Source organism: Ranitomeya variabilis, chromosome 5 (genome assembly GCF_051348905.1).
Source record: "Ranitomeya variabilis isolate aRanVar5 chromosome 5, aRanVar5.hap1, whole genome shotgun sequence".
Classification (NCBI taxonomy): domain Eukaryota; kingdom Metazoa; phylum Chordata; class Amphibia; order Anura; family Dendrobatidae; genus Ranitomeya; species Ranitomeya variabilis.
Window position 1 is genome coordinate 77,070,464 of NC_135236.1, and position 24,313 is coordinate 77,094,776.

The window sequence follows — 24,313 nt, forward strand, 5'->3', positions numbered from 1 at the left end:
TGTCACTCCCCACCACCAGAGAACCAACCACATCAGGTAGGGTAAGACAGATACAGGAGTATTATCCCTGGAGGCCCTCTGACTAGCTAGCTACGCAAAAACATTTGGCTGACCCTGAGAACCAACCTTTCTCATTCTACAGACAAATAATGATCATATGATGGACGTATAAGTGCACCTGGGCAGGCCTAGGTAGTTAGTGTGCACAAAAACAGGTGACGTGCTAGGACGCAAATTAAGATTTTCTACAAATGTGACAAAGGAGAGAGTGTAGAGCTATACTTTGGACGGTTACAGCTGAAATGGGAAGACATGGAGTACAGTCCCATAAACCCACTTGATGTTAGAGTATTGTTAAATACATTCATTGACGGTATGACCAAAGACATACGAGACGAAATATAGACAGCCAGACCTGAATGGCGAAATGTAGATCCGAAAGACCTGAAGGTTTCTAAAGAAGTTGAACAAATTAGGACAATAAGACGACGTGTCATGTATGCTGGAGTAGACACATCTTTCTTCTCCAGTTGGTTAGGTGGGATCAAGAGATTCCTTCAATAAGTTTGTTTAGTACTAATTGCCCTCCTTATAATTGGATCGATAATTTTCTGTTGTGTTATTCTTTGTATAAAAAGGTTATTGCCAAAGCAACTCCGACTGACACCTTCCTCAATCAAGAAGTAGATCCACCAGAGTACAATGGTACTGATCCAGGGGAGATCCCGAAGTACATTCCCCCTCAAGAGAGTAGACAGAACCCCCCATTCTCAGATGATGCTAAGAGACTTAGTTTAGGGACAGTGGGAGAACTCCATGTGAGGTTAGTGAAGGGTTCAGCTGCCTGGAGGCCTCTCACTAGGGGAGAGTTTCTGAGGTGTCTGGATGAAGAAATCCACCTCCCCTTTTCCCATCACATGGACAGTCTCGAAGGATCTTTCTTTAAGGGAAAAACTTAGTGTTTAGGGGGGATTGTCAAGGTGAAAATATATTTCTTATATATTTTTCTGTACTTTTATACTCTTATACTGTGAAACAATAAGTTTTTCCTATCTGCTAGCTAATGCATATGTAATTGTATTTAAAGATGGTTGCCAGTGTTCAGTTTCGTTTCAGGTTAGTGACCGAAGGGTTAAGTAATTTCTTTGGAAATCGAAACTTAAGGAATGTGAAGAAGAGGAGGAATCCACCAGAAGACGTCAGAACAAATCAGAAAGACTGGATGCTAGCTTAAACCCCGCCTAATGCACGCCTTCCCCTAACACTCAATATAGTATTGTGTATTTTAGAATAAAGCCAGTTGGTGTGACCGCTGCAGACATGTGTGGATGCACGGGGCATTAACTAAGTTTGAACCAGCTACCTGTCTGATTTATTCTTATCCGGTACCAGATGCCCTGCACACATATTAATTTGGAATGACTGGTGAAGGAAGGGTATATTGTCATTTTACGACCCCGACATTATCACCTGCTCTCGTTTATTGCTATGCTGGCTTCCCAATTTAACTCCACTCAGATCGTTACTTCATGCCAGCTGTCAATGTATCAGTATTGGTTCAGATCTCTCTTGGACTTCTCTGAGGACCTGTCTACTCCAGCAGAAGCTAAGTCCCTGCTAGTTCATTTGTTGTTACTGCTGCCTGAATATATTTCTTAGTACTGCTAAATTCTTGTCCAGCTTGCTATCATGATATTTCCTTGCTAGCTGGAAGCTCTGGGGTGCAGTGTTGCACCTCCACACCGTGAGTCGGTGTGGGGGTCTTTTTGCATACTCTGCGTGGTTTTTGTAGTTTTTTTGTGCTGACCGCATAGTTTCCTTTTCTATCCTCTGACTATTTAGTGAGTCTGGCCTCCTTTGCTTAAACCTGTTTCATTCCTGTGTTTGTGACTTTCCTCTTAACTCACAGTCAATATATGTGGGGGGCTGCCTTTACCTTTGGGGAATTTCTCTGAGGCAAGGTTAGGCTTCTATTTCTATCTTTAGGGGTAGTTAGCTCTTAGGCTGTGAAGAGGCGTCTAGGGAGAGTTAGGTACGCTCCACGGCTATTTCTAGTGTGTGTGATAAGAGTAGAGTTTGCGGTCAGCAGAGTTCCCACTTCCCAGAGCTAGTTCCGATTTTGAGTTTACTCATCAGGTCATTCCGGGTGCTCCTAACCACCAGGTCCATAACAAGTAAGGTACTACAACACCCAGGCGCTAGAGGAAGGCTACTGATTTCCACCTGGATAAGGGGACTCTGGATTTGCCTTCAGACCGGCCGGAATCTGCCTGCCCTGTGATCTGGTGCTCTGGACTGTGGATGCTGAAGCCTACAGTAAAAAGGTAAAGAGACTGCAACCTTGTGTCCTCGTTCTTCACTGCGTCTTTCACCATCCACCATCTACACACTGGGAAGCCCTGGGGATACACTTCACCTGTGGGAAGGTATAGCATCTAGCTGCCATAACATCACCCCAGCGGACCTCTTAAAGCAGCGTCGGTCACCCTGACCGAATACCACAGGTGGTGTCACGAACATTATCCCTTTAAAGACCTTTCCCCCATTTACAACGGACCTCCCGAGGGCCACGGACCGGGTCAGCAACCGTGACATCCCCCTTGAGAACCGAAGGACCCGGTACCGAGTAACCCACAGCCCTTGGGGCGCTCCAATCTCAGTTGGGAGTGGTTATTTTTCCTTTGCATGGTGACACATGTGTCTTCTAAACCCAATTTGGTAATTCCTTTTAAAGAGTTGGGACTCACATCTGCAGTCACTTTATGTAACTGCAGATTTTTGACTCCTCACAGTGTGCACAATTCACGCTGACAGGATTCTCCGGTGCCGGGATCGGGTGGGCCAGTGATCGCTAGTAAGTAATTTACATACTTCCTGACACATTTCGACTAGACATGTTCACTGTATCCAGTGAGACTGCACACTTCTAGTTAGCATGTGACCACATGTCTGCATACTTGCCCGCCACTGGCACCAGAGAATCCTGACTGTGCGATCTGTCAGGATTCACAAGTCTGCAATCACACAGTGTGACAGCAGACTTCAGCCCCAAGCCTGGACAACCCCTTTAATTCCTCGTGACAACCTATCTGTGCCATGTGAATTTTACCTGCATTGCCAATTTGCCAAATTTTACTCCAAAGACACTAATTCATGAAATATTTTCTTATCTGTAATAGCAAGAAGAAGATAGTATGGTCCAAAAAGCCATAAAAGGGTCATTCAACCTGTGGATGTACTGTAAGAAATAGCCCAATGACATTATTTTTTTTACATTTTTAATTTTAAATTTTAACCAGAAAAACATTAGAATAATTAACATCCTAACAAATATGAAACATAACTAATAATTTGTGCCACTTTGGCAATTGTTTTTTTTTTTTTTTTTTTTATATACAATGCTTATAGAAAGCTTCCTATATTAATACAACAGTATACCACCTAAACAAAAGGGAAGGGTATGCAATCAAGGGTATTTCCTATTTCTTAGCCATATTTTTCATCCAATGCTCCTAAAATAAAAACTGAAGCAACTTTGCAAATTGTCTTGATTACAAATATCTTACTGCGTCTTCAGCTCTTATGCAGATCTATGTGTCTCCATGGTTACAGATAGCAAACAAGTCATTTGTAGTCTGATACTCCATTTATTCTTCTCCCTTTGTATACGTTTATTCTCTGCAGCAGAGGGGGGCAATTGCAGTAGAGTAATGTAAGACTGCAGGAACAGACAAAACTGGGGTCTGCATGGGAGCCGTATACACAATGGCAAGATATTTTTAATTAAAACCTGTTCAAATTTTGTTTTCGGCATATCTAAAAGAGGTATTCTTAAGTTTGGAAATATCCTTTATCTATTGGATAGCGAATAACTACCCAATAGCTAAGTGTCTGCCTCTGGGACCACCACTGATCCTGAGTCAAGAACTGGGAAGAGCCCCGGTGAATGGAGTGGAGCTCAATCATGCGCATTGCTGCTTCATTCTTTCTTAATAGAACCACCAGTGACGGGCGAGCGCTGCACTCAGCTGGTCTTCAGAACTCCCATAAGAATGAATAGAGTGGAGGTCAATCATGCGCATTGCCGCTTCATTCTTTCTTAATTAGAACCACCAGAGATGGGCGAGTGCTGCACTCAGCTAGTCTTCAGAACTCCCATAAGAATGGAGTGGAGCTCAATCATGCGCATTGCCACTTCATTCTTTCTTAATTAGAACCACCAGAGATGGGTGAGCGCTGCACTCAGCTACTCTTCAGAACTCCCATGAGAATGAATGGAGTGGAGGTCAATCATGCGCATTGCCGCTTCATTCTTTCTTAATGGAACCACCAGTGACGGGCGAGCGCTGCAGTCAGCTGGTATTCAGAACTCCCATGAGAATGAATGGAGTGGAGGTCAATCGTGCGCATTGCCGCTTCATTCTTTCTTAATGGAACCACCAGTGACAGGCGAGCGCTGCACTCAGCTGGTCTTCAGAACTCCCATAAGAATGAATGGAGTAGAGGTCAATCATGCGCATTGCTGCTTCATTCTTTCTTAATGGAACCACCAGAGATGGGCGAGCGCTGCACTTAGCTGGTCTTCAGAACTCCCATAAGAATGAATGGAGTAGAGGTCAATCATGCGCATTGATGCTTCATTCTTTCTTAATGGAAACACCAGAGATGGGCGAGCGCTGCACTCAGCTGGTCTTCAGAACTCCCATAAGAATGAATGGAGTGGAGGTCAATCATGCGCATTGATGCTTCATTCTTTCTTAATGGAACCACGAGTGACGGGCGAGCGCTGCACTCAGCTAGTCTTCAGAACTCCCATAAGAATGAATGGAGTGGAGGTCAATCATGCGCATTGCTGCTTCATTCTTTTTTAATGGAAACACCAGAGATGGGCGAGCGCTGCACTCAGCTGATCTTCAGAACTCCCATAAGAATGAATGGAGTGGAGATCAATCATGCGCATTGATGCTTCATTCTTTCTTAATGGAACCACCAGTGACGGGCGAGCGCTGCACTCAGCTGGTCTTCAGAACTCCCATAAAAATGAATGGAGTGGAGGTCAATCATGTGCATTGCCGCTTCATACTTTCTTAATGGAACCACCATAGATGGGTGAGTGCTGCACTCAGCTGGTCTTCAGAACTCCCATAAGAATGAATGGAGTGGAGGTCAATCATGTGCATTGCCGCTTCATACTTTCTTAATGGAACCACCATAGATGGGCGAGTGCTGCACTCAGCTGGTCTTCAGAACTCCCATAAGAATGAATAGAGTGGAGGTCAATCATGCGCACTGCCGCTTCATTCTTCATTCTTTCTTAATTGGAACCACCAGAGATGGGCGAGTGCTGCACTCAGCTAGACTTCAGAACTCCCATAAAAATGAATGGAGTGGAGGCCAATCATGTGCATTGCAGCTTCATTCTTTCTTATTGGAACCATCATAGATGGGTGAGTGCTGCAGTCAGCTGGTCTTCAGAACTCCCATAAGAATGAATGGAGTGGAGGTCAATCATGCGCATTGCCGCTTAATTCTTTCTTAATTGGACTGCCGGAGATGGGCTAGCGCTACACTCAGCTGGTCTTCAGAACAAACCATAAGAATGAATGGAGCAGCAATAAGCACGATCAATGACCGCTCCATTCACTCCAGGCTCTTCAGATAGGGGATCATTTTCAAATTTGAGAAAACCCCTTTAACTAAAGAGATTCTGTGGAACTATATCTTACTAGATTTTATCACTCACTAATATATTTCCTGTATTAAAGGGGATGCCCTGTGAATAAATAGCACATTTCTATATTTTCAGCTAAAAATCTATCAATTTTTTAACACAAATTTGAGGACCTCTGGGACAACTTAGTGCTGTATCTACAGACAGGGGGTTGTAAACATTGACTTACTTTAATCCTTCTTTACTTTTATAAACCATTAAAAAACAGGGTTTTACAGAATAGGAAAACATGACTGCTTTCTTCCAGGAACAGGTTCGCAACCTATCAGTGTATCGTATTGCAGTTCAGCTCCATTGAGTGGAACATAGCTGCGGTGTGCTGCCATTCACAGGACATGGACAGGAGTGGCGCAGTTTCTGGAAGATAGCAGCCATGTTTGTCTCTTATCTTGTACGAACTTGAAACTTTCTCTAAGTATTGAATGCACTAAAAAAACTGTAAAGGCAAGTCTGTTGAGATGAGCATCTTCATATCTGGGAGCCTTTTCTGGAGGGTCGGTTCAGTCTTCACTGCTCGTTATTAATTCTGAAGTCTGCAAAACCGAGAGGAAAGTGTAGAAGAGCTATGAGCACAATGTCCATTAACTTGTGGCCATGTATCTGAACAAGTATCACTTTCAGTATTCCCTGACAGCTGCTGGCCTATATTTTGTATGTGAAAATATATAATATTGTATGTAATCTCTGGAGCAGCCAATGGTAACAGTTCTGTGCTCCACCTGCGCCTGAATGCATGAACTAATACTTTATCCCCTCTCATAGCAGGAAGACACAGCATGAACAGAAGATAAGAAATCAAAATTACTTCCAGGGACTGAACTCCCCGATGCTGCTGTAGCGCCGGCGTCTCTGACCTCTGCCCCTCTTCCCCCCCAGAGTCGCCAACTTACTCACCACCGCAGTCTCCGTTCCTCACTTCCTGCATTGTCTGCTGATGCCAGGGGTGCACGCAGATCCACAGGCACTGTGCTTAGGGCGTAAAGTGTCCCCAGCCAATGGATGAGAGGCACTCATTATTTAAGACACCTCCACCTGAAGGGAGGTGCCTGTGTAAGTTTTCTCCTTAACACTCTTGTTAGTTCTCAGGTCCCAGTGCTTGGATTCCTGTATACCAGCACCTGCCAGTGCTCATCTCTACGTCAGCCGGACCAACCACACCCGCCAGTGCTCATCTGTACATCAGCTGGTCCCATCTGCATCTGTGGTTCCTGTAATCTTACAGCGCTTGCCTGCATCTACTGGACCTTCCTTCAGACCGTTCCAGCTACTCGTCCCTAGGGGTCAGCTGCCATCTACTCATGGTCAGTCCTGGTGTAGCACCTACTCCACCTCCTTTGTCTCTGCTTGGATCACGATATCGTATGGTGCTGTGTATCCGAGGTCGGATCAGAGTTGGCTCCTAGTTACGCCCCTCTAGGCTTTCCTTGGGCCCAAGCCCATTATAGATTGCACAGGCTAAGGAATCCGCTGGCTCCCTGATTGCTTGTCAACACGGACAACGTTTTCGAGGTAGAGAACATTCTGGCCACCAAGAGGGTAAGAGGAAAGACCTTTTTTCTTGTGTATTGGAAGGGTTTCAGTCCTAAGGAGGGGGTCCCGGGAGCCCAAGAAGAATATCCATGCCTCTCTACTCCTGGAGAGATTTCTTGTGGGCTTGAAAAATAGGTGGCGTAAAGGGGGAGTTCTGTATCGCTGACGTCTCTGCCCTTTGCCCCTCTTTCCCAGCAGAATTACCGACTTACCACCGCAGTCACTATTCTTCACCTCCTGCTTCGGATGCTGATGCCCGGGGTGCATGCACAGCACGCAGATATCTGAGCCCTTGGTCTCGTCCTCTTAAAGGGACAGCACATGCCATCCTAAAGTGTCCCCAGCCAACGGCTGGGAGACACTCATTATATGAGAGACTTCACCTGACGAAGCTGCACCGCAGCGATACACGTGGGGCTCTCCCACACTCCCATCTTTCCACGCCATCCATCTCCCTCCCTTCATCCAGGGGCTCCCTGCTGCCATTTTCTCTATTGTCATAGGGTCTCTCTAGCTATTTACATGGGCTCTCTCCTTTGATTACCACCTGGTTCTTTTGCAGCGCAGCATATCTATTTGACATTGCAGGTATTTAATATTGGAAATAACTTTGTCCACTATGATACGTTTTTTCTGCACTCTTGTTCCAATTTGTATAGTGCTATTTTGCACGCATGAGGGATTTAGTATGGCTTCCTGTCACATTATGTGACCCCCCTTCTTTGGACAATAGCTTTATCTTTCTCAGACACCGAGCTTACACCTGTGGGGACGCCCACATTCCAGGGTCCATGGTATGTGCACTCAGCCAACTATATTGACTTGATTGTTATTTCATTATTTATGGCTGGATTGTTATGACCTTATGACAACTTTTTGGTGTTTGTTTACATTATTCATGCATATTGCACTTTCATTATGAGTGCCTATGTTACTATGGTATCATGTCCTAGGGTCACATAGATGTATTATTGTACATGGATGGGGGTGTTATCATTGTTGTTTCTAAATGTTTTTAATCATGTTTGTGCTTTGGTGATAATAAAGTAGTTTTTGATATTTTTTTGTACCTCGGGTGTACACTTACTACATACGCATTAGTCTTTCCTCTAGTTATTGTTCCCCCTTCCTATGCGTTAGTAGCACCCTGTGATTATTATAATTGCATTTGAAATATATACTGTAGGTCACCCTGCCCTTTGTTGTTTAGCCATAACACTCATTATATAAGGCATCTCCATCTGAAGGGAGGTGCCTATGCAACATTGTAACTTTGTTCCATAACACTCTTGTTAGTTCTCAGGTCCCAGTGCTCGTATTCCTGTATACCTGCCTGTCTGTCAGTCGTGCCCACCTGTCTGTCCCTCAGCCAATCCAGCTGCACCTGCCACACTCATCTCTACATCAGCTGATTCAGCTGCATCTGCCAGTTCTCATCTCTACGTCAGCCAGTCTAACTGCACCGGCCAGTGTTTATCTCTACGTGAGGCGGTCCAGCCACATCTGCCAGTGCTTATTTTTACATCAGCCGGTCCACCCTGCATTCATGGTTCCCATATACTTACATTGCTTGCCTGCATCTACTGTACCTTCCTTCGGGCAGTCACAGATACCCAAACCCTAGGGGGTCAACTGCCATCTACCCAAGGTCAGTCCTGGTATAACTCCTGGTCCACCTCCTTTGTCTCTCCTCTGATCATGGTATCGTATGACACTGTGTATCCGAGGTCGGATCAGGTGAGGTTCCTAGTTACGCCCCTCCAGGCTTTCCTTGAGCCCCGGCACAGTAGTTCCACAACCCAGCCCGCTACAGCTGCTAATTCTTTTGCACTCTAAACGAGATTTTATTATTTAAGGCTTTGTCTGGTCACAGCAAATTGATGATCTATTCACAGAAGCGGATCGGTGGGGGTCCACCACCTTGCACTCCCACTGATCAACTGTTATTTGCACAGATGAAAACACTGTGATCAGAGCTGTAAAGCTCCGCTCCATTTAATGTGTAGCAGCCTATGCCTGGTACTGCACAATAACCCCTGTTTAAAAGCATACCTTTAAAGGAGTTGTCAAGCATTAATGGCACTCTTTTAAATTATTAACACAAACTAGTGGCTATGAGCTCTGGTTTATAAAGAGGGGGCCTCTATTACATTAATATGTCCTAATAGCAGAAAAAAAATCCTTTAAATGGAACCTGTCACCTTGAAAATGCAATCCATTCTGGTATCATAGTATAGAGTAGGAGCAGTAGAACACATTAACATATAGTTTTGCATAGAAATAGTAGAAATATTATTGCTTCTAACTTATAGATTGAAATCTCTGCTCATTCTAGTTAGGACTCCAGTGGGCAGTTCTCTGAGAATACAAGTTAGGCCGGGGACACACTTAACGTACAAAAAAACGGTCCGTTTTTCACGGCCGAGAATCGCACAAATGTTTCAAAAACAGTGATCCGTATGCAGTGCGAGGATGCGATTTCCTCGCATCAAATGATCCGTGTGACATCCGTGTGACATCCGTATGGCATCCGTATGCCGAGATTTTCTCGCAAGCTTGCAAAACCGACATCTAATGGATTTATGTGCTCAAATGTTCGGGAAAACATATATACAGTATATATACACTCACCGGCCACTTTATTAGGTACACCTGTCCAACTTCTTGTTAACACTTAATTTCTAATCAGCCAATCACATGGCGGCAACTCAGTGCATTTAGGCATGTAGACATGGTCAAGACAATCTCCTGCAGTTCAAACCGAGCATCAGTATGGGGAAGAAAGGTGATTTGAGTGCCTTTGAACGTGGCATGGTTGTTGGTGCCAGAAGGGCTGGTCTGAGTATTTCAGAAACTGCTGATCTACTGGGATTTTCACGCACAACCATCTCTAGGGTTTACAGAGAATGGTCCGAAAAAGAAAAAAAATCCAGTGAGCGGCAGTTCTGTGGGCGGAAATGCCTTGTTGATGCCAGAGGTCAGAGGAGAATGGGCAGACTGGTTCGAGCTGATAGAAAGGCAACAGTGACTCAAATCGCCACCCGTTACAACCAAGGTAGGCCTAAGAGCATCTCTGAATGCACAGTGCGTCGAACTTTGAGGCAGATGGGCTACAGCAGCAGAAGACCACACCGGGTACCACTCCTTTCAGCTAAGAACAGGAAACTGAGGCTACAATTTGTACAAGCTCATCGAAATTGGACAGTAGAAGATTGGAAAAACGTTGCTTGGTCTGATGAGTCTCGATTTCTGCTGCGACATTCGGATGGTAGGGTCAGAATTTGGCGTAAACAACATGAAAGCATGGATCCATCCTGCCTTGTATGGAGCATCTTTGGGATGTGCAGCCGACAAATCTGCGGCAACTGTGTGATGCCATCATGTCAATATGGACCAAAATCTCTGAGGAATGCTTCCAGCACCTTGTTGAATCTATGCCACGAAGAATTGAGGCAGTTCTGAAGGCAAAAGGGGGTCCAACCCGTTACTAGCATGGTGTACCTAATAAAGTGGCCGGTGAGTGTATATATATATATATATATATATATATATGTCATTGAGACACATATATATATATATATTCTGTATTTATATTTCATTCAGCGCGATATATGTGAAAAGCCGGTAATTCAATTGCCGGCTTTTCATTTCTCCTTCCCAAACCCGACATGATATGAGACATGGTTTACATACAGTAAACCATCTCATATCCCTTTTTTTTGCATATTCCACACTACTAATGTTAGTAGTGTGTATGTGCAAAATTTGGGGGCTCTAGCTGCTCAAATAAAGGGTTAAATGGCGGAAAAAATTGGCGTGGGCTCCCGCGCAATTTTCTCCGCCAGAATGGTAAAGCCAGTGACTGAGGGCAGATATTAATAGCCAGGAGAGGGTCCATGGTTATTGGCCCCCCCCCCGTGGCTAGAAACATCTGCCCCCAGCCACCCCAGAAAAGGCACATCTGGAAGATGCGCCTATTCTGGCACTTGGCCACTCTCTTCCCACTCCCTGTAGCGGTGGGCTATGGGGTAATGAAGGGTTAATGCCACCTTGCTATTGTAAGGTGACATTAAGCCAGATTAATAATGGAGAGGCGTCAGTTATGTCACCTATCCATCATTAATCCAATTGTCTGAAAGGGTTAAAAAACACACACACACATTATTATAAATGATTTTAATGAAATAAACACACAGGTTGTTTTAGTATTTTATTGTTCTCTCAATCCAGCTGCAGACCCTCGCTTGGCAAAATAATAAACGCACAAGATACATACCCTCAGATGACCCGTCACGTCCCACGAGGTAATCCATCTGAAGGGGTTAATTATTTTACAGCCATGAGCTGCGCTAAAGCACTCGCTCGTGGTTGTAATCCCCGGGGAATGAAGGAAATCTGAGTGATCTGTACTTACATTGAGTTGCGGTGATGCGCCCTCTGGTGGATGAACTCATATGAACTCGAGCGTGGGAACTTTTCCAAGGCTGCAGTTCATGAGAACATCCACCAGAGGGCGCATCACCGCAACTCAATGTAAGTACAGATCACTCAGATTTCCTTTCATTACCCGGGGATTACAACCACGAGCGAGTGCTTTAGCGCAGCTCATGGCTGTAAAATAATTAACCCCTTCAGATGGATTACCTCGTTGGACGTGAAAGATCATCGGAAGGTATGTATCTTGTGGGTTAATTATTTTGCCAAGCGAGGGTGTTCTGATGGATTGAGAGAACAATAAAATACTAAAACAACCTGTGTGTTTATTTCATTAAAATCATTTTTAATAATGTGTGTGTGTCTTTTTTAACCCTTTCAGACAATTGGATTAATAATGGATAGGTGTCATAATTGACGCCTCTCCATTATTAATCTGGCTTAATGTCACCTTACAATAGCAAGGTGGCATTAACCCTTCATTACCCCATATCCCACCGCTACACGGGAGTGGGAAGAGAGTGGCCAAGTGCCAGAATAGGCGCATCTTCCAGATGTGCCTTTTCTGGGGTGGCTGGGGGCAGATGTTTGTAGCCAGGGGGGGGGGGGCAATAACCATGGACCCTCTCTAGGCTATTAATATCTGCCCTCAGTCACTGGCTTTACTACTCTGGCGGAGAAAATTGCGCGGGAGCCCACGCCAATTTTTTCCGCCATTTAACCCTTTATTTGAGCAGCTACAGCGGCCAAATTTTGCACATACACACTACTAACATTATTTATCCGGAGGAAAATGAGTAAATACCAAAAACAAATAATTCAAATATAACAATTATTTTTATTTTTACTGACATAAACTTGTTTACATCCAAAATAAATACATAGGTCTTAATAAAATTATGTGAATCACACCAAAGTATTTAGATGTGACACAGGATGGAGCATATCTGTTGTGGATTCTGTTTTTGGGCTCCCTCTGGTGGTTACAAGTGGTACTGGGTGACTTTGGTGGGTTGCGGTCTCTGGTTTCCACCTGTCCATCATAAGCTGGGTGTTTCCTATTTAACCTGGCTTTCCTGTCATTCCCTTGCCGGCTGTCAATGTAATCAGAGTGTCTCTGTTTGCCTCTGCTACCTGCTCCTATAATCTGCTGGACAAGCTAAGTTCTGATTTTCCTGTTTTTTGTGTTCTGCCTTATTATGTTTTTAGTCCAGCTTGCATACATATGAATCTTTGCTGCTGGTTGCTCTAGTGGGCTGAAATTACTCCCCATGTACCATGAGTTGGCACATGGGTCCCAGTAATTTCAGGATGGTTTTTTTGAAGAAAGGGTTTTTCGCTGACCGCCTAGATCTCTTTGGTATCCTTCTGCTATCTATCTGTAGAGGGCCTCATTTTGCTAAAACTGTTTTCATACCTGCGTATGTGCCTTCCTCTTAATTCACCGTCATTATATGTGGGGGGCTGCTATCCCTTTGGAGTATTTCTCTAGGAGGCAAGAGAGGTCTGCTTTTCATCTTCTAGGGGAAGTTAGTTCTCCGGCTGGCGCGAGACGTCTAGAGTCCCCGTAGGTACGTTCCCCGGCTGCTGATAGTGTTTGTGTTAAGTTCAGGATCGCGGTCAGCTCAGGTTCCATCACCCTAGAGCTTGTCCTATTTTTGTGCTTGCCCTTTTGGTGATTCCCTGCCATTGGAATCATGACACATATCAGACTATGGTTACTAAATAAATAAACAATGAGGGATCCTTAATGCTTTTAACTACTAGGTGCCAATGAGTCCACTGGAAACAGTGCATCACTAATTGTGATTGCACTCCCTCCTACTCATACCAAAGTATTCACACTTCCTCACGCCCCCTGAGGAAGCGACATATTTTATACGCGAAACGCGCATTGGGGTTCCTGACACAGTTTGGAGCTGGACATTGGACCTTATCATGGGTAAATACAGTTGTTACTTTTGTACACTGATGAGGGATTAGCTAATCGTAGCATATGTGTATTAATAGGAGGGGCTGCATTGGCAACCGGTGATTCATCTATCCTTGTTGTCTATAACATATGGTGTGAATACTTTGGTATGAGTAGGAGGGAGTGCAATCACAATTAGTGATGCACTGTTTCCAGTGGACTCATTGGCACCCAGTTAAAAGCATCAAGGATCCCTCATTGTTTATTTATTTAGTAACCATAGTCTGATATGCTCCATCCTGTGTCACATCTAAACACTTTGGTGTGATTCACATAATTTTATTAAGACCTATGTATTTATTTTGGATGTAAACAAGTTTATGTCAGTACAAATAAAAATAATTGTTATATTTGAATTATTTGTTTTTGGTATTTACTCATTTTCCTCCGGATAAATGATATATTTATGAGTTATTATACCTACATGGGTCCGTAGTAGTTTCTGGTGCCTTATAGAAACACTACTAACATTAGTAGTGTGGAATATGCAAAAAAAAGGGGGATATGAGATGGTTTACTGTATGTAATCCATGTCTCATATCCTGTCGGGTTTGTGAAGGAGAAATGAGAAGCCGGCAATTGAATTACCGGCTTTTCTATAGAACACCGCTGCGTATTTCTCGCAATGCACACGCATGCTCCGTGTGTAATCCGATTTTTTCGCGCACCCATAGACTTGCATTGGCGAGTCTCGGCCGAGATACGCTGACAATCGCAGCCTGCTGCGAGTTCCCTCGGATCCGAAATACGGTGGAGAAAATATCGGATGATGGGAGCTGCACCATAGATTAACATTGGGCCGAGTGCTATGCGATTTTTTATCGCATAGCACTCGTCCGTATTACGGTCTAGTGTGACCCCGGCCTAACCGGTATACTTATTTTGTTCTCAAATCTATATACCAATCTGCTCCTTTCCTTTTGCTCTGGTACAGGCTGATGTTCGCAGATGAGACTGCTTGTTTATCTTAAAAGGTTCTCTTTAAAGAGGACCTTTAACTTGCTTAAACATTTTTTTAGTTTAATACCTTGAAAAAATCTTTGAGCTCTCCTTGTTCTGCTCCTTTTTATCTGCATTGAGCTGCACTGATATTCAAGTTTGTTGCTTCTGAAGCGCAGTATGTGAAATCTCTGCTTTGCAGTCCAACTCAGCATTTCTTCAGTCTTTTCTGTGGGAGAGTGCTTTTAACCCACCCTACCAATCGTTGCCAATCATAGCTCGGCAGCGTCTGACTGATAGACTGCTAAATCAGCTGCTGAGCTGTGATTGGCAGCATCTAGGAGAGAAGACTCTGAAGAAACGCTCAGTTGGTCTATAAACAGAGATTTCACATCCTGCTGTCCAGAAGAAAGAAATGTGAATATCTCTACAATTGAGCAATGCAGCATAAAACAGAAAAGAGTGGAAGAATCAGAGGTGCTTGTGGATTTTTAAAATGTTTTTCTGCAGGTGACCGGTCCCCTTTAAATTTAAACAGTTAACAGACAAAAACTGCAAATGATTGTCTACTTTCTTGCCTTTATTTTCAGCAGTACCAAATGACAGGTTCTTCAATATAAATTGTATTACTTTCAATTTTGTTCCAAAATTGTTTTAAAATCACCATACTCCAAATATTTATTATGTTATATGGATATGTCCTTACATGAAGTGTGTAGATTAAGGGAAACCGCTCCAAAAGACCACCTCTTTCAGAAGACCACTGCCTTATCCAATTCAGATTGAAAAAAAGACACAAAGTTCAACCTGCAACCTAACATACTAATCCAGAGGGGAAAAAACCCATGAGGCAGATGCTAATTGCCCCATATTAGGGTATGTGTCCACGTTCAGGAAACGCTGCGTTTTTGACGCTGCGTTTTTCTGCAGCGTCAAAAACGCAGCGTCCAGATGTTACAGCATAGTGGAGGGGATTTAATGAAATCCCGACTCCACTATGCGTTTTTCAAAACGCAGCATGTTGCTACAATGAGCAAAACACGCAGGAACACCGCAGGTGACCTGCCAGTGACCTCAGGTGCAGTTTTGGTCAGGATTTTACTTGCATAAAATCCTGACCAAAGCCTGAAGCAAGCCTGAACGTGGACACATACCCTTAGGGGTAAAAAATCCTTCCTGACTCCACATATGGGAATCAGATTAATTCCTTAGATCAACGCCCCATTACAGAATCTAGTACCCATAACCTGTAATATATTTTTTCAAGAAAGGAATCTAGGCCTCTTTGAACTTGTTTTGTGAGTTGACCATTACAACATCAAGAGGCAGACAGTTCCAAAGTTTCACTGCTCTTACAGTAAGGCTATGTGCACACGTTGCAGATTTTCCTGCGGATCCGCAGCGGTTTTGACGCTGCGGATTCGCAGTTTTCCATGATTTTACAGTACCATGTAAACCAAAATCCGCAGTGCACATGCTGCGGAAAAAAATGTGCGGAAATGCTGCGTTGTTTATTCCGCAGCATGTTCATTCTTTGTGCGGATTCCGCAGTGGTTTACACCTGCTCCATTATAGGAATCCGCAGGTGTAAAATCGCAGGTGGAATCCGCACAAAAACCACATAAAATCCGCGGTAAATCCGCAGGTAAAACGCAGTGCTTTTTACCTGCGGATTTCTCAAAACAGGTGCGGAAAAATCCGCAGAGATTTCATCTACGTGTGCACATACCCTCAAGAATCACAGTCTGTGACTATGAAACCTTCTTTCCTCTAGAGCAGACCTGGGCAAAGTGCGACCTGCGGGCCACATCCGGCCCTCTGGCTGTCTCAGTCCGGCCCACGGACCAAGACAGCTGTGGGGCTGGAACCCAGAGGTCCACGGGCCGCACCGTGCCCGCCCGATCGCTGTCTCCATCTGCGCTGACTTTTTTGGTGGAGGAGGGGCCTCCGGCCACTTCCTCCACCAATCAGTGTGTGAAACGGCTGATGCGATGATGTTATTTCATCGCAACAGCTGTGTACTGCGGAGTGTCAGCGCACTGGAGGCAGAGAGAGAAGCAAAACGCCGGGGAACAGGACCCATGCAAGTATGTCGTATTCTTTTTTTTTTTATGTGTATGGGATGTTTGGGTGGGCATAGGGAGACTATGGAGGTGACATGCTGCACATGGTGCTGCATATGGGAGTGACATGCTGCACATGGGGGTGACATGCTGCACATGGTTCTGCACGTGGGGGTGACATGCTGCACATGGTGCTGCATATGGGGGTAACATTCTGCATATGGTGTGGCTAAGGGGGTGACATGCTGCACATGAGGAGGCTATGGGGGCGTCATGCTGCACTTGGGGAGGCTATGAAGGCATCATGCAGTATATGTAAGGAGGCTGTGTGGGGCTCATGCAGTGAATGGGGAGGCTGTGTAGGGCTCTTGCAGTGTATATAGGGAGGCTGTGTGGGGCTCATTCAATGCATATAGGGAGGCTGTGTGGGGCTCATTCAGTGTATATAGGGAGGCTGTGTAGGGCTCATTCAGTGTATATAGGGAGGCTGTGTGGGGCTCATTCAGTGTATATAGGGAGGCTGTGTGGGGCTCATTCATTGTATGTAGGGAGTCTGTGTGGGGCTCATTCAGTGTATATAGGGAGGCTGTGTGGGGCTCATTCATTGTATGTAGGGAGTCTGTGTGGGGCTCATTCAGTGTATATAGGGAGGCTGTGCAGGGCTCATGCAGTGTATAGGGAGGCTCTGTGTGGCTCATGCTGTATATTAGGAGGCTGTGTAGGCTCATGCTGCATATAGGGGAGGCTGTGTGGGGCTGTTGCAGTGTATATAGGGAGGCTGTGTGGGGCTCATGCTACATATAGGGGAGGCTGTGTGGGTCTCATGCAGTGCATATAGGGAGGCTGTATGGGGCTCATGCTGCATATAGGGGAGGCTGTGTGGGGCTCATGCAGTGTTTAGGGAGGCTGTATGGTGCTCATGCTGCATATATGGAGGCTGTGTGGGGCTCATGCAGTGTATATAGGGAGGCTGTGTGGGGCTCATTCAGTGTATATGTGGCGCCCCAGGGTCCTGGTCGTCACAGTGGTATTGCTTTCCTCCCAGGGAGAGTGATGCTGTGTTTGGAGGCAAGGAAGGATAACTGCATCCAGGTATCACAAACATGCAACACATTCACACTCCAGGCCACCAGGGGAGCTTCTGCTCCTATTTATTAGGTCACTCCCCATATATATATATATATATATATATATATATATATATATATATATATATATATATATATATATACAGTATATATATATATATATATAACTGGTAGCCAGTTGCTGGCTGAGCTCAGCTCAGTTAGTTCCAGACAGCCGTCTGAGGAGGACAGAGGGTCTACGGAGCTGTGCATGCCCACAGAGCTGCAGCTCCCATAAAGAGACATTGAAGGCCGAATTTTTTGCAGCGAGCATGCAGGAGAGGAAGCACAGGAGAGGATACCAGAAGGGGACCAGCCCCGAGCAGGCTGCCTCCTTCTGAGGCGCAGAAACGCCGGTAGCTGGAACACCGAGGTTGTGAGGACCTCTACGCCTTACATCAGAGACCGGCAGGACAGCTAATTGCACGCTACCTGTCCGCACCTACACCCAGGAGGCACGGTGACACCCCACAGAGCCGGGTCATCTAAGAGATCCCATAAACAGGCTCAAGTCACCAGTCATATGAGTTTTGTCCTATCCTATCCGGGGGACAGAGAGAGAGATAACATCTGTGAGCACCTGAAGCTTAGCAGTAAGGGACTACACCACTACAGTGCAAAGGAAGGCTTTTATTCTCCACCTGGACAAGGGGACTCTGGACTTGCCTCCAAACCGGCCGGACCCTACCTGCCCTGTGGTCTGGTGCCCTGGACTGTGGATGCTGGAGTCTTCAGTAAAGGTAAAGAGACTGCAACCTTGTGTCCTCGTTCATCACTTCGCCTCTCACCATCCTACCATCTACAAACCGGGAACCCTGGGGATACACTTCACCTGTGGGAAGGTATACCATCTAGCTGCCATAACATCACCCCAGCGGACCCCTTAAAGCAGCGTCGGTCCCCACTGACCGAATACCACAGGTGGCGTCACGAACATAAACTTTATCCCTTTAAAGACCTTTCCCTTTTATACGGACGTCCCAGGGCCACGGACCGGGTCAGCCACCGTGACATCCCCCTGTGAACACCAGACCTGGTACCGAGTACCCCACTGCCCTGACGGGGCGCTCCAAAACAGGGAGGATGTGTGAGGCTCATGCAGTGTATATAGGGAAGCTATGTGGGGCTCATGCTGTATATAGGGAGGCTGTGTGGGGCTCAGGCAGTTTATAGGGAGGCTGTGTGGGGCTCATGCTGCATATAGGGGAGGCTGTGAGGGGCTCATGCAGTGTAAAGGGAGGCTGTGTGGGGCTCATGCCGAGTATAGGGAGGCTAGTTAGAGCTCATGGTGAATATAGCAGAGGCTGTTTAGAGCGCATGCCACATATGGAGGAGGAAAGTGTAGGGCTCATGCCGCATATGGGGGAGGCTGTGTGGGGCTCATGCCGCATATGGGGGAGGGTGTGTGGGGCTCATGCCGCATATGGGGGAGGCTGTGTGGGGCTCATGCAGCGTATAAGGTGCTGTTGGGGGGCTCATACGATATACAGAAGGAGCTGTACTATGGTTCAAACGATATATAGGGGGATGTCAGCATAATTAATTCTGCTCAATATTAAGTGATACAATTAATATTAATATAATTATCAATAATATATTTATTATAATATATCGATATTAACCCCTTAGTGCCATCGGACGTACTATTACGCCGATGGCAGTATCCCCCGCTTTGATGTGGGCTCTGGCAGTGAGCCCACCTCAAAGCCAGGACATGTTAGCTGTTTTAAACAGCTAACATGTGACTGCAATAGGCGCAGGCGGATTGCGATCCACCCGCACCTTTTAACTAGTTAAATTCCGCTGTCATGCCGGGGTCATCTGTATGTCGGCATGACAACCAGAGGTCTCCTTGAGACTTCTATGGTTGTTGATGCCGGATTGCTGTGAGCGCCACCCTGTGGTCGGCACTCATAGCAACTCAGCAATTCAGCTACATAGAGGTGATCTGAACATCGCCTCTATGTAGCTGAGCTGATCAAGTTGTGCCAGCTTCTAGCCTCCCATGGAGGTTATTGAAGCATGTCAAAAGTAAAAAAAAGTTTTTAAAAATGTGAAAAAAAGAAAAAATATAAAAGTCAAATCACCCTTGTTTTGCACCATTCAAAATAAAACAATTAAAAAAAATCAAACCTACATATATTTACCTGATCGCTAAATGGCGTAGCAATAAAAAAGTCAAAACACCAGAATTATGTTTTTTTTGGTCGCCGCAAAATTGCATTAAAATGCAATAACGGGTGATCAAAAGAACGTATCTGCACCAAATTGGTATCATTAAAAACGTCAGCTCAGGACACAAAAATCAAGCCCCACCCAATCTGAGATCACGAAAACTAGAGACGCTACGGGTATCAGAAAATTGCGCTTTTTTTTTTTTTCTTTTTTTTTTTTTTTTTAGCAAAGTTTGGAATTTTTTTTCACCACTTAGATAGAAAAGAACCTAGACATGTTAGGTGTCTATGAATTCGTAATGACCAGGAGAATCATAATGGCAGGTCAATTTTAGCATTTAGTGAACCTAGCAAAAAAGCCAAACAAAAAACAAGAGTAGGATTGCACTTTTTTTGCAATTTCACCGCACTTGAAATTTTTTTTCCCGTTTTCTAGTATAAGACATGGTAAAACCAATGATGTCGTTCAAAAGTACAACTCGTCCAGCAAAAAATAAGCCCTCACATGGCCATATTGACAGAAAAATAAAAAAGTTATGGCTCTCGGAAAGAGGGGAGCGAAAAACAAAAATGCAATACCGGAAAAAGCTTCGGGGGTTAAGAGGTTAATATTGAGTAGAATTAATTTCGGCCTATTGGTTCAGCCCTCTACAACAGTCAAGGTCTCTCATGTGGCTACTCGGGAAATGTAATTGCCCACCCCTGCTCTAGAGGTAAAGGATGATCCCTTGTCATAGTTACAGGTCTAGATATAAAAAGATCATTAGAAATATCTGCAAACTGTCCATTCATATCCGTATGTTGTAATAAGATTGAATCAAGCCCAAATTTGATAACCTGTCTTGGCACTGCAGATCACCCACTCCCTTACTAACCTTGGTTTCTCTTCTCTGCTCTATTTCAGCTACCTCCTTCTTATATACTGGAGATCAAAATTGCTTACAGTACTCTGAAGATCCGTTTACACGAACAGACTGATGGAACTAATGGGCTATCATTTAATAGCCTGTTTACACAGGACGATGCAGCATTGAAAACGATTATCTTTTGTGCTGCACAAAAGATCATTTCACCTGATGAACAAGCATTTTGCTGTGTACACTGTCAGATTATCGTGAAACGTTTATGATAATATTTCTGTGTAAATGCAAACTAAAGGCCTCCATAGACATTAGACTAATGTCTGTGGAACCCGCCAATATCAATGGGTTCAGCTCACTGTCTAATGTGTATGGGGGAGCTGGCCGACTTATCATCTGGAGAGATGTTGATAAGACATATGTGATTTTGGACTGCCAATTGCATTCGTTATCCCGGAGATAAGAGACCGGCCGATGTGTCACTTAGCAGCTTTTTCATTAAGAACACAGGAGCGCTTGGCCTGGAGAGTATGGGAAAGTCGAATGAGATGACTGTTGGCCGAACGATCAGCTGAAGCGTCGTTCGGCCAACAGTCATCTAAAGCGTATGACCAGCTTAAGTGTGGCCTGACTAGTGATTTTTATCTCCACCATATATTATGCATACAGGCCATCATCTGTGATAAGTCCACCCCACAAGAAGCCCACATTTGAATACAGTTTAGGGTTACCCTGTATCCAAAAAAGTGTAATTACTCACAAAATAATTCTTGATATTCATCCTCTCTCTTATTTCATAGGGCAGGGTGTCAAATACTTCCTCCTCAACCAACAATTGGTTCCTTTTTAGGTAGGTACAGTTCTCCAGTTCTGGAGGTAGCTTCTCCAAATTATTCTCCATGAGATCTAGGTAGGTTAACTGTGTTAATTCTCCAATATATGATGAAATAATAGATATTTTGTTATGAGAAAGCACCAGAGTCTGAAGCTTTTTGCAGGAGAAAAGTTGACTAGGCAAAACAGCCAGCTTGTTATGAGAAATCGAGAGGTACTGCAGGTCAACGAGATTCCCAATTTCGGCAGGAAGCACGTGGATATGATTATTTGAGAAATTCAAATAGGTCAATCTTGTCAGTTTGAAGATTGCTGAGGAGATGGATTTTAGATGATTATTGTTTATGTACAGCTTCTTAAGACTCGATACTTTAGCAATATGCGGTGGAATAGAGGAGATGTTATTTCTAGAAAGATGCAAAGAAACTAGATTCTCCAATTGCTGTAGGCTGGCCAGTTCGTCCAGAAAGCTCAGGTTGTTATTGGTGAAGTCCACCTCTTGGAGTTTTGCAAGGTTAAATATAGAACTGGGTATGTGATCCAACTGGCAAAAGTTGAGTGTCAGCTGTTTAAGATTTGTGAACTTTTTGAAGATGGAGACAGAAGACAGTTTAACATAATCATTGTGAATGGTAAGGCTTTCCAAAGTTTGGGCCAAACATATTATGGCTGAAGGAATAGAAGATGTGTGAAGTTTGAGGAAAAGAAACTTGAGCTTTGTAAGTTCCTTAAAGGATTGTAATGCGACAATGGTTCTTCTTTCTGACTGAACTTGGCCACTGATGTATAGCTCTCGTAGAGAGGATAGGTTGTACATCCAAGATGGAATCTCATCTGGATTGCTGAAATTCACTCTTAAGATGCGTAGGTTCTTCTTCAAAAAGTTTAGTGCTCTTGTTCTGACTTTTATGTTACAATTAGTGATCCAAAGTTCTTTCAGCAGCCACAAGTTGGAGACATCACCTGTTAACGTTGCACTTTTTATCTTCTCTACTTTTAGTACCTCAATTTCTTTCAAATGGAAGAGCTGTTCTGGGAAGCCTGGGACTATTGGTAATCGCATCTCAGTCTTGCCTTCTGAGTTGATGCTTAAACACTGCTTAAGTTTCTCTTGGGTGCAGTTGATGTTCATGTTAATTTGGTTTAGCTTGGTTTCACTAACATCTGATAGGAAGACTGCAAAATCGCACACATAAAGTGGATTGTACTGATCGATCAAATGAAGGAGGAAAGCAAAATCGTTCATCGCAACAGGGATGCCATCTATACTTGATCCATTTCGGATTATTTCAAAAGAGTATTCTCGTAATTTGTAACAGAAGATCCAGTACATGGTGTAGAGGCACATCAAGATGTACACGAAAAGTAGTAGCAGGAAGATGATGGACAACAAGTTAAACATTCTCCAAGGCACGTAAATACAGTTGAACTCGGTGTACCCTGAAATGTTTTGTGGCTCCACACAGTAGAATTCAAATTTAATGTCATGTGTATGATAAGTAACATATGAGAACAAGGCTGTTGCCAGCAGCACTCTTAATATAGCTTGCGCCTTATACGTATAATAAAGTAAGCTCTTCCCCTCTGTGTGAAGACGGAAATTTTTTACTCTTTCAAAAAGAGCCTTTGCCTGCTCTCCTTCTTTCTTGTCAACAATTGACACGTTGGTTCTTTTGTCTGTTACCGCTTTAGTTAATCTCTTAGACATCCTATTTGTCACACTAGGTCTCCCAGCTTCTTCCAAGCTGAAACTAACTTGTTTTTGTGGTGGTGTTAGTGAATGTTCTGACTGTTCTGTGATTAATGGTTGTTCTATATTTTTTATGTGAGAGACAGATGGACTAATGGGTTCTGGTGCTTCAGACCTAGTTTTTGATGGAACCACATGAATCCTGCTCTCCTCATACATTGTCTTTGCAAGGGCTTTGGTGGTCCAAGACGAATCTAGGCACATTCCAAGAACAGTAATAAAATGCTTGATCCTTGAAAGTGTCACTGGAAACTTAAACCAAAAATTGCTGGTAACCATAAAAACTGTTGAGTTCACTAAGATAAGGTAAGGAAAGAACCTTGCATAATTTGGGACCACGTGTTCATAGCACCATTGGTTGATTATTAAATAGTATTGTGACTCCATTATAGTCATGTGTCCCGATGTGAAATAGTAACTTGGAAATCCATGGATTGAGGTAAGATTGATGACATTTTCTAATAAAGGTTTTGGGGGTACAGGCACACAAAGCACGTTCTCACTATAGGCCTGTTAATATAAAAAGAATAATATCATCACTTAACAATGCAACTTGTTCTGATAATTATATATATGATCAGATTTTGGGCGCATTTGATCAGTCACTGAAGGTAGTGCAAGGAAAATCTGGGCAAATGCCAGGGTCCATAAAGATTGGATGCCCTAAAAGATATGGGTAAATATGTTCTATGCTTGGCTTGCCCAAGTCAGAGTGGAAAGGGGACCAACTGAGTCTCAATGGTCCAAACACGCCTTTAGTTAAACCTGTAGTAGATGATCAAATACCATCTCATAAGACTTGTTTAAAATATTCTTTTGGTAAAAAAGTAATTCAGGTGCTGACATGGATTTACCATTGTCCATGCGCATTTTTGGTTCATCTCATACAATAAAGTAAA

The 24,313-nt window shown here is 44.1% G+C and overlaps 1 protein-coding gene across 5 annotated transcripts in view; it reads right to left on the reverse strand.

The window, feature by feature from the left end:
- Positions 1-3,259: 3,259 nt before the first annotated feature.
- LOC143774581 (volume-regulated anion channel subunit LRRC8C-like) overlaps positions 3,260-24,313 on the reverse strand; it is a 46,127-nt gene continuing 25,073 nt past the window's right edge. For all 5 annotated transcript variants that reach the window (XM_077262325.1, XM_077262324.1, XM_077262328.1 and 2 more), the window contains 2 exons: positions 21,591-23,924; positions 3,260-6,264 (listed from right to left, as the gene is read on the reverse strand). In XM_077262325.1, coding sequence (XP_077118440.1) covers positions 6,232-6,264; positions 21,591-23,924 — 2,367 coding nt within the window. In that variant the 3' untranslated portion in view covers positions 3,260-6,231. The remainder of the gene's footprint in view (positions 6,265-21,590; positions 23,925-24,313) is intronic.